The sequence below is a fragment of the Gavialis gangeticus genome, unplaced genomic scaffold, assembly GCF_001723915.1.
Source record: "Gavialis gangeticus isolate Ggan-Ray unplaced genomic scaffold, GavGan_comp1, whole genome shotgun sequence".
Lineage (NCBI taxonomy): Eukaryota > Metazoa > Chordata > Crocodylia > Gavialidae > Gavialis > Gavialis gangeticus.
The window spans coordinates 22,795,921-22,807,357 of record NW_017729004.1 but is presented as its reverse complement, the minus strand read 5'-3'; the positions used below and the strand labels follow the sequence as shown (position 1 = coordinate 22,807,357).

At 43.1% G+C, this 11,437-nt stretch overlaps 1 protein-coding gene across 1 annotated transcript in view; it reads left to right on the top strand.

The window, feature by feature from the left end:
• Positions 1 to 1,412: 1,412 nt before the first annotated feature.
• VIPR2 (vasoactive intestinal peptide receptor 2) overlaps positions 1,413 to 11,437 on the top strand; it is a 136,387-nt gene continuing 126,362 nt past the window's right edge. The window contains exon 1 of the mRNA XM_019508164.1: positions 1,413 to 1,617. Within this exon, the coding sequence (XP_019363709.1) occupies positions 1,479 to 1,617 (139 nt within the window). The 5' untranslated portion in view covers positions 1,413 to 1,478. The remainder of the gene's footprint in view (positions 1,618 to 11,437) is intronic.

The window sequence follows — 11,437 nt, the reverse complement described above, 5'->3', positions numbered from 1 at the left end:
TTGAAAAACACAGGTTAGGAGGATTGTATCACTATAGATTCCCATTTGAAATCTCTGGGTTTAGCTCATGAATTGTGTTTGCACACCTAACAGTGCTAACATTGCCTGGCACTCTTCAGAGGCAATGACCCTGGTTGAGAGTTATTGCCTTAATCTATATGAGGGCTCAGTTATGCTAATCACTGTACAAAATGGATAGTAAGCGTCAGTCCTTGAACAGAAGAGCTTATAATTTAAATAGGATACAGACAGGTTAGGGGAAAAGAAGTGAAATTGTTTTGGATACTCGGCACTTCCACTATGATGCTTAATGGGTAGATTTTGAAAAGTGCAGACAGTGTGCCGCTTCTGGAAAATATGGCTTTAAGAGATTTGCTAACGATCAAACAGAAAGAATATAGCACAAGCAGGAATTCAGCCTAAATCTCTTGGCTCAGACCAGTAAAGCCATTGTACCTCTCCACTATTTACAGTAGTAGCTCTCAGTACAAAGAACTACAGCACTCTGCTATTACACGTTTCCTGCATGCGAGAGGGGTCATCTCTTTTCGTGTGACTACAAATGATACAAACTACAGTCCAGCAAGGTTTTACTGCACTGTAATTTGGTTTCACTCATTCTTCCACTCTAGTCCTACAAGTTAAAAACATCCTATTTCTAAACATTTTGTGGTTTTGCCCAGTAAACGTCACCTATATCTTCACTCTCATCTCCCTTTTTGTCAACTTCTTGTGCAATTTACTTTTCCACACAGCCTCCTACGCAGAGTGGGAACTCTCTGAGTTCATCCGCAAGGCTTTAGTTCTCTTGTGCTGTCTACTGTAAATCCAGCCAGTCTGAATAAAACCCTCCTGATCTCATGTTTCCCATCCTCTAACCTCTGTCTACCTGACAGCTTGTCCTTCTGGGGTTCAAACCACCTGCCCTTGAATGCTTTGAAAGTGTGTGATATGTTTTGCCCAATACTGTAAGCAAACAATATAGCTTTCATTTAAGAATTTGTTTCCCACCCCATACTACTTGCTTAAATCAAGTTATCTGTTATGAATTATTGTGACCTCCAGGAGATAGTGATTACACAGAGACAAGAAAGGAAGGCAGACATGATCACAATAAAGACAGTGTAGTTTGATTGCTTTGCATGCCCAGTGATGCACAGAAAGCATTCAGCTTTTCTAAAACGTAATGGTTTTATTTCAAAGATCAAGCGATTCGCTTTGCAATAGTGGCAAATGCACTGTGAAGTCCAAGGATTTTCTTGTAAAAGACAGTGCTGGTTTTGGAGTGGTTTAGAAAGGAGCCAAGAAAAATTATTTATGGAGGAATTTTATGTTAAAATTTTATTGTGACAAATCCTCTGCATGCACTGCAGACAACGAATGTGTCTGTAAAGTGCATAGTATATTCTGTAGTGCTGTGGAAATAATCTTAATAAAAGCTGTAGATTCTTTGACTGGTAGTTAATATTGTAATTAAAATGCTTCTAGACCCAGGCTTGTTTGTTCATTTGAAACAGGTGAATGGCATCCATCCAGAATGCAGATTACAGCTGGAGATCCACGAAGAGGAAATAAGGTGCATGAAGCTTCTAAAAAATGTTGACACAGACTATAAAGGTAAGAAAAAAAAAAGAACCACAATGCATGAACAACTTGTGGAATACAGATTGTCTCTCTTCAACACATTGAACTCCTTTAATAGTAAAAGTTATATTTACAAAATCTATTAAACTTTATTTGTGCTGTGTCTGTGCTTTTTGTCTGTTGGTTAATGCATAGTGACTTTGTGTTGAAAGTGAAAACTGAGGATATCGTTTATGTTCTGATGCATAAGGCATTTCAGATAGAAGATCAAATTCATCCTGATGTACCTCTATCAGAATATAGAGAGAGTTATTGCAAAGGTGAATTTTGAAGGCAGGTCTACATTAAATAAGTAAGTGTTGACTGATTCGATAATGTCTAAAATATTTAAGAGCATAATTTGGGAGAGGCAATAGGGAAGAGAAGAAAGTAGCCTGTCATTAAGTTACATGGAGAAACAGATTCCATTTTTATTCTAGTTTAGCTTTTAGGGGATTTTCTCACTATAGATTTCATGGGAATGAAACATAGGATTATCAAAGAACAAACAAAAAGTATGGCATTTTCCTTGACAAGGCCATCTGCTCACTGAACAAACAGTGTGGGAAAATAATAAATACGTCCAGGGAGGCAAAAAAAAACCAAACGTAGTAGGGTTGGAGTGTTGTAGCTGTGATGGTCCAGTAAATGTACATGTGAAGGATTTTTTGTGATATTTTTAATTGGACCAACTGTAAAGTCCAACAGCTCTTCCAATTATATAGTTGGTTCAATAAAAGATATTACAAAAAAATCTTTGCGTCTCTCAAATAAAAAAGCATCTCTGTAACTGTAAGTGAGAACTTTTTTTGAAAGCAGTTTATTAGGAAAGCAGTTTCTCAGTTGGAAGAATAAATGTACTTATATGTCATTATAATCATTATTTTATGACAGTTGATAAGTCTGAGGGACAGAAGCTTCAGAAAGGAGAGAGCTCTCTACTCCCTCTATTGGCAAATAGGAAAGAGTGCTGCCCTCAGTGCTTGCTTTGCGTGGACTATGTACTCAGTTCTAGTAATTCTTGGGACTAACAGTACACACATTTAAGATTTTTGCGAAAGGGTGGGAAGAAGTGGGTTCCTAGGAAGCAGAGATAGGGCAAGAGCATCAATTTTATGGCAACATGCTCATTTCTAGAGCAAAGTGGGTATTTTACAGTTTTCATTCAAATTATTTTTTTTCTAAAAAATTTGTTACTAAACAGTCCATGCACAATATTTTCTAAACATTTTTAAATTGACTGAAAGCATTTCATTTCAAATCAGTACATCAAAGCATTAGATCTCGTTTCATTGTTGGTGGGCTGCCTTATGGAATGATTGTTCAGATCCCTATTCTCTCATATGGACTGGGCTTCCTTGAGAATTACATTTCCTGGAATGCAATATGGATTTCCCTCTGGCAGAATGTCATGGTGAATCATAAATTTCTTCTTACCTCTATAATCCCTTAGGAATCCCAAAGAATTCTGGTTACCAAGGGACCTGTCATCTTTGACATGAACAAGACTCTTAGTAGTCATCACTCCATGGACATTTTATGGATTTTAATGTGCGACTTCAGTGTCTTTATTTAAATATATATATGTTTGTAATAACACAGTCAAAGTACCAGCAGCATTCTCTCTCATTTGTATAATTTTTCCTTTTAATTAATCCATCTGAAATATTAAAAGAATTGCAGGTGTAATAACCATGAGCCATTTACATGGATATATATTGCAAGAAAGAGCTCACTGAAATAATCCATGTATTCCTAGATTCTGTATTTATATGGAATCTTATAGAAATGAGAGGGAAAGCTGTTCCAATGAAAAATCCTAGTGTGAAGCCAAATAGTTTAAATGATCGCTAGGTTTGACAAAAGAATTATTTAGAAAATAATCAATTAACTGGGCTGTTTTAAGAATCTTAAATATAGTTTACTTTCTGCTGTATCACTGATGCTAGATTAGTTCAAGGAAAAGATCCTTGCTGTAAAATCTGTTTGCATTTTGGTCAGGAAATGATAATACGTTGGGGTTTTTTTGAGGACTTTTCTTTCAACACATTCTTCAATCCCCCTTCCACTGCACGGTGTGGTTTCCCAAAAGAAGTCTGCCTTTTACTCCTTACCCTTTGCAACGAAGCAGTACTTTTGACACAACAGCAGGGAGAGATGAGCCAACAGTGGAAGGAATAATTACATTGTACGTGTAACTAACTGCCTGGACCTGGACTGGAATATTTCCATGTATAGAAAATGGATAAAAGCTTCTGCTGAATGAATCCTGTTTATAAACAATATGTTTCATATTCCAAGACAATTTATCTCTATACCTGACCTAATACCAGAGACAACCTTTATAAGAGCTATTCAAAAGAAGCCTGAATTAATACTTGCTTGCATGGCCAGAAATAGTTTTCTGTTTGTCTTTGGTGCACTGATAAACTATTTGACCCAAATCCAACTCCACATTTAAATAGGGAAGTAGCACTTACGCAGCCAGCTTATTGCAGAAGTGGCATTCTGGGCTGCTTATGCAGATTTTAGATACTACATCTTGTGGGAAGGTGTGTAATCCTGTGTGAGTCTAAAAGAAGCAGAGGAAGATAAGTGAGCTTCCCCCACCTTTTAGCCTGATAGTTTAGTGTTTGAGGCACTTGTCCAAGGAGTAGGAGACCTACATTCTTGGGTCCTTCACCCAGAGGGAGTTTGAACCTACATCCCCAACTTCCTAACCAAGTACTTGAATCACTCAGGCATGGGCTAGGCATTGCTACAATCCCCATTCCTAGTGAACAGTTAGGACGGGAATATATATGTGGGTCAGAAAGAAAGCAAGCCAAAGGGCACTGGCCTAGAAAGGAAGTAACCCTGGGTTCTGGCCCTGCTCCTGCCCCCACTGGTGTTTCTGCATCTTGCATTTATAATAATTGGATACAGTGGATTAACAGCAGTGCAACAGCTTCTGTCACATTGGGAGAAGCAGTCAGTGTGTTCAGGATGACAGGTTGGTCAGGGGAGAGTTAGATCTCAAATATATAAAAATCTGTGTACATGGGTTAAAATGCCATATGAATGGCTCCAGTTAGGTGTATAAGTGTTGCTTTCCTGCCAAAAGGGCCTGTGTGTCCCTGAGCAAAATACCATAGCATAGGGGATCTTTTAAATCAAGACCTACAAGCCTTTTGAAGTGATGCTTTCTCACTAAAATAAACATCTGATAGAGAACAGTGATTAATGAATTAGGTTATATATTTAAGGATCTTTTATTAGGGATGGGCAAAATGTCTTTCTTAAAATAAGAACCACTTAAATCTTTGCTCTAAACTTCAATCAAATATAGTTTACATTTTGGGGGGGAAAAAGATTAATTAATCGTTGAGTAGGAGTGTGACTTCAGGGCCCTTGCTTCATTTTTCTGGCTGACCTTAGTATCTGATACAGACGACATGCCACAATCCTGTCAAGATCCTTCCCGACTGCCTGAAATTAAATGGTAGAACTGTGTTGTAGCAGGAAAATAAGGACTTAATGAGTTTGTGCTCGGGTGGTGTAAGTCTTCATTACTGAACTCCATGGGAATGTTTTCCTCATGCCACAATAGTTCCCTCCAGAATCTGGCTATCAAATAGATTGAGGATAGGTTTCCATTGCCTTGGGTAGAGTAAGTTTCTCATTTTATATGTGGTGGTATTGGCAATTATCATTTTTAATAGAGGTTCACCGATACATTGGTCCATATCATATCAGCACTGATAAAAGGAAAATTGACGTTATCTGCAATTGGCTTTTTTTGGCTGATGTGGCTGATAAATGCCACATGCATGTGCGCAGCCACAGCACGTACAGGGCCAGGAGTGCAGCCTAGGAAGTTGGAAAGCAGCATCTGACCAGTAAGTCTATTGAGGGGAAGGGGTTTGGGGGTGGGGAGCAGATCGACGCCCCTGTAGTGATGAAGGGAGTGGGGCTGGGGCAGGGGCAGGTGCTGCCCAGTCAGAGTGGGGCGGGGCACAGGATGGAGCCATGGCTCATCTGGGGGGTCAGGGATGGGGTTCTAATACTGTGTGCACTCCTGGTGGAGGCTTGGGGGGGCAAATGACCCCAGATCTGTGTGCAGAGTGAGGGTGGGCTGCCCGCTGTGGACTTTGGGCTGGGGCTACACTGGGCTTCTCATGGCAGGGTCCTGGGCCTGGGTTCTACTTGGGCCATGAGGGGGCAGGGCAGGGCAGGTGGCGGCGGCACTGAGCTGGGGGTGCTATAGTGAATTTTGGGGTGGCTGTAGTCCTGCCCCCCCCCCCCGGTAGCTCCCCTCCCAGCACTGCCGCCACCTGCCCCGCTCCCACCTGGCCCAAGTGCAGTCCAAGCCCAGCCCCACTCCTCCCGCACCAGGAAGAGCGCAGTGCAGTCCCAGCCCCAAGCCCACAATCTGCGCTTGCCTCATGCACACATCCAGGGGGCACATGCCCCCCCTTGCCTCCTATGGTGGTGCGTGAAGTGGTGGGAGCTAACCCCCCCTGCACCCTCCAGACCAGCTGCGGCTCTGTCCCAGGCCCTGCCCCACCCCTGCTGTACAGCGGCTGCCTCTGCCCCAGCCCCACTCCCTCTCTCACCGCGGGGGCCCTCCCACACCCTTTCCCTCCCCCCTTGCTTCCCCCCAACACTTACTTACCAGCTGAATGCTGCTTTCCAGGCTGCCGGGCTGCATATTGGCAATGAGATTGGTATTGGCTGATATGGCTGGTCAATAATCGGCCCTTGGTATCAGCCCAAAAAATCTTTATCAGTGCACTCCTAATTTTTAATTCTCCACATTAGCCAGAAAAACAGAACAGAAAGAAATATCATTTATAGGTATCTTTTTTTAATAAGAACCATTATAGAAAGAGCATTAATCATGAAGCATAGCATACATCATAGAATTTCAATAAATAAGTCCTGTATTCAAGTGAACACATTGAGGTGTGCAGGAAGATCTCATGGTTTTTATGGTTGAAGAAGAGACCCATGAGAGGAAACTATTCATTGAGCTATATTAGTAGAACACTGTACATATAGCATATAATCCTCCCTTCAAACAGTTCTGCAATATATGCTGGAAACCTGGATATCATGTTCCACTTAGAATGTTCTGGTAGCTATCCTATTCACCTAATGGATACTGCATTGGCTTCTTACAGAGTGGGGAACAACACCAAATAAAAAAAAATCAATTTTAAAAGACTTAAAAATGAGCCAGTAGTTATTGTTATAGTTATGTTGTATGTTGTTGTAAAGTTTATATTATTGCTTTGCATTTGGAGTTTTCATCCAGTTATACAGCAATTGATCCATTTCTTTACACATTCGTTTTTCTCCAAAAATGAAAGGAGAGAGTATCAAAGTAAAGAAACAAAAGGTTAAAGCTCAGCTAGATTTTAAAAAAAGAAGTTAAAAGTACTGAGATAGCAAAGATCTGTGCTGTAGGTTTCTATGAAGACTTAATTATAAAAAAGTTTGAAACCAAAATTTTTCTTCATTTTGTGCTTTGTGCCTACATATTTTAAACAGCAGTTTCTGATCTTGCTTTCCAAGTATGTTTTATAAATGCCATATGCCTGTTTAAAATGTTAATATTTTATATGACATCTAATCTCCAGGAAGATATTTAGATAGAATGGTTTGGAAGGAATGTTCACAGACAGATCACGTAAACATTTTATTGGGAAATTCAGAGTGCAGCAATTAATGGGAAATTGAAAAAGTCTAGACAAGCTGAGAGATTCTCTGACTTACAGACTTTAAGGCTAAGGTGTCATTCTGCTATTTAACTAACTTCCTGCGTAACACAGACCATAGGACTTTATCCACTAATAGCTGTCAATATGCATCCAATACTCTGGATTAATAGACCAAACTCAGGTATGGATCCAGAGGCAGTACATACTCTCCCCCTTTGTACATGGCTGCTCCCCCATGTGGCTTTCTGAACACACGGCAGGAGCAGTAGCCAGGGATGTTTTTAGGTCCCCAAAGAAAGTAAGATTTCACCATACTTCCCTTCCCCTCTGTGCTCAGAGGAGCATCCCCTCCCCTTTTCTCTTCTTCTTGTCTTCTCCCCTCCTATTTCCCAATTCCCTGCCTGCTGCTGTCACTGTAACTGTCCCTACTGTGTAAAGGGTGAGGAAACTCCTGTTCTGCTCCAGCTGGGCTGCAAGGGGGCTAGGTTCAGCTCAGGATAGTAGCAGTAGCAGTGACAAGCAGGCAGTGAAAAGCAGACAAGTTCCCCCTCCTTGCCTGCCCCACCTACTCCCCCCACACCTGGATGTTTCCCACCCATGTGGGAGCAGGATTGGCAAGAGGGAATGTACCTGCCCACTGCTAGTGCCACTGTCTCAGGCTGGGCTGAAGGTGTCCCCCCTTATCCTCAGGATAGTGAGGATGCAGCAGCAGTGGTAGGTGGGATGAGGAGGGAAGGGGGCATGCCTCTGTAAAGGAAAGGGAATGATTACCTGCTTTGGGGGTTTAAAAAGTCTGCAATTAATGCTCCCATGGCAGTGGATGAGGAGGCTGGGAAGAGAAGTTCATCTACTCCTGCATCATTGATTGCTGCTCTGTCCTTTATAAAATCCTGGATCTGCTTCCAACCACACTTAAAATCACTCGAAGTAAGGACTGCCCATGAACATAATGAATCCAATCCTCAGCTACAGAAGAGAATGACAAATACTCAACACCCTAACAAGCTGTTTATGTACAGGGTCATGTGTGGGACAAAATGGATGGGCGTGAACAAACCCTCACTTATTCTCTGAGCTTTTCCTTGCTTAATGCTTACAGGATGGAAAGCTAAACATGCATAATGCTACCAAACCTTTCAAGCATTTTTTTATTGGAGTACGGTACAGCCATTTTATTCTTAGAAGTTGTGCTTTCTAGAGGAGAAATCCAGGTGCTCATTGGTTTTACATTTTATTTGAGTATTTCATCATTTCTGGTATCTCTTTCTTAATGAACTTGTTTAGAAAGACTGCCCTAGGATCCTGGAGTGAGCCCTAGCCTGTTTTGGCCCGCAGGTCCCTTCTGTACCCAGCTCACCCCATTCATAAAATCATAGAAAATTAGGGTTGGAAGGGACTTCAGGAAGTCATCTAGTCCACTCCCTGGTCAAGGCAGGACCATCCGTAACCATATCATCCCAGCCAAAGCTTTGTCTAGCTGGGTCTTAAAAAGCATGGAACTTCCACCACCTCTCTGGGTAACCTGTTTCAGTGTTTTACTACTCTCCTAGTGAGAAAGTTCTTCCTAATATCGAAACTAAACTTCCCTTGCTGGAACTTGAAACTGGTGCTCCTTGTTTTGTCATCTGCTAGCATTGTGAACAGTCTAGCTCCATCCTCTTTCCAACCTCCCTTCAGGTAGTTGAAGGCTGCTATTAAATCCCATCTCAGTCTCCTCTTCTCCTCCTCTTCTCTAGACTAAACAAGCCCAGTGTCCTCAGTCTTTCCTCATAAGTCCTGTCCTCAAGCCCCCTCTGCATTTTTGTTGCCCTCTGCTGGACCCTGTCCAATTGGTTCATATCCATTCTGTAGTGGGGGCCCAAAACTGAACACAGTACTCCAAATGTGACCTCCCCAGTGCTGAACAGAGGGGAATAATCACTCCCCTTGACCTGCTGGCAGCACTGCTATCAATGCAGCCCAGTATGCCATTAGCTTTCTTTGCAACAAGGACACACTGTTGTCTCATATTCAGCTTATTGTCCACTGTAACAATCAGGTCCTTTTCTGAAGAGATGCTGCCCAGCCAGTCAGTCCCCAGCCTGTACTGGTGAATGGGATTGTTCTGTCCTAAATGCAGGACTTTGCACTTGTCCTTGTTGAACCTCATGAGATTTTGGACCAATCCTCCTATTTGTTTAGGTCACTCTGAATCCTATCCCTAGCCCCCAAGTCACCTTGTCAAAGAAGGCAAATCGGGTTGGTCAGGCATGGCTTGCCCTTGGTGAATCCATGCTGACTGATCCTAATCACTTTCTTCTCCTCCAAGTGCTTCGAGATGCACTCCTTGAGGATCTGCTCCATGATTTTTCCAGGGACTGAGGTAGGCTGACTGGTCTGTAGTTCTCTGGATCCTCATTTTCCCCCTTCTTAAATATGGGCACTATGTTTGCCCTTTTCCAATCATCCAGGACATCTGATTGCCATGAGTTTTCAAAGACGATGGCCAGTGGCTCTGTAGTCTCATTAGCCAACTCCCTCATCACCCTCAGGTGCATTCCATCCAGTCCCATGGACTTGTACACATCCAGCTTTTCTAAATAGTTCCTAACCTGTCCTTTAACCACTGTTGGCTGCTCACCTCTTCTCCAAGCTGTGCTGCCCGGTGCAGTAGTTTGGGAGCTGACTTTGCCTGTGAAGACTGAGGCAAAAAAGGCACTGAATACTTCAGCCTTTTCTGTACCCTTTGTTACAAGGTTGCCTCCCCCATTCATGAAGGGACACACTTTCCCTGATCCTCTTGCTACCAACATACTTGTAGAAACCCTTCTTGTTACCCTGCATGTCCCTTGCTAGCTGTAACTCTAGTTGGGTTTTGGCTATCCAGATTTGATCCTTTCACGGGCGCTATGCTTATATTCCACCCTAGTTGTTTGTCCAAGTTTCCACTTCTTTTTTGTGACTTACTTTACTGAAGAGTTCACTGAAGAGTTCCCTGCTAAGCCAAGCTGGTCTTCTGCCATACTTGCTAGTCTTCCTGCACATTGGGATGGTTTGTTCTTACATTCTCAGTAAGGCTTCTTTAAAGTGTAGCCAACTGTCCTTGACTTTTCTCTCCCTCAGACTGGCTTCCCAAGGGATTCTGCCCATGAGTACCCTGAGCGAGTTGAAGTCTGCCTTTCTGAAGTCCATTACCTTACTCTGCTGCTCTCCATCCTTCCTTTCCTCAGGATCCTGAACTCAATCATCTTGTGGTCACTGCTGCCCAAGTTGCCATCCACTACTACATTCTCCACCGATTCTTCCCTGTTTGTGAGCAGCAGGTCAAGAAGAGCACGGGCCCTACTTGTCCGCTCCAGCACTTGCACCAAGAAGTTGTCCCCAACACTCTCCAAAAACTTCCTGGATTGCCTGTGCACTGCTGTATTGCCCTCTCAGCAGATGTCAGGGGGATTGAAGTCTCACAGGAGAACCAGGGCTTGTGATTGGGAAACTTCTGCTAGCTGTTTAGAGAGAGCCTCATCCACCACTTCCTCCAATCCTGCCCTTCAAGCAGGAAGTGGGGAGCCCTCCTGGCCCTGTCAGTGCTTCAGGGCAGCAGTTGCCTTAGGGGCTATTTGTGGCCTTGCTCTGCCCCTGTAGCCACATCCATGCAGATGTCACTTGAGATTTGTCCAGTAGGCTTGGCCTCATCTGTCAACCAACTAATTTAAGATAGCACCCCCCTTCCACCTGGCAGTAGGAGTCTATCTCCAAAGAGGAGTATACCTCCTCTGCTCGGGCCTGTAGGGGGGCTGTCAAGAAAGCTAAGGCGGACATAGAGCTAGGACTTGCATCCAAAATCAAAGATAACAAAAAGTCCTTTTTCAAATATATAGGGAGGATGAAGAGAGCACCGGGAAATGTGGGGCCCCTGCCAGATCTTCTGGGCAATCTGGTGGTTGCGCTACAGGAGAAAGCAAACCTCTTTAACCAATTCTTCACCTCTGTTTTCTTGGGCAGGGACCAGGACTTCCCCACCGTGATGCAAGACGGACTCGAGGGGAACGCTTCCAGACCTCAGGTTGGGGAGGACCGAGTTAGAGAGCTTCCAGAGGGGCTGGACGTGTTCAAATCAGCGGGTCCAGATGCTC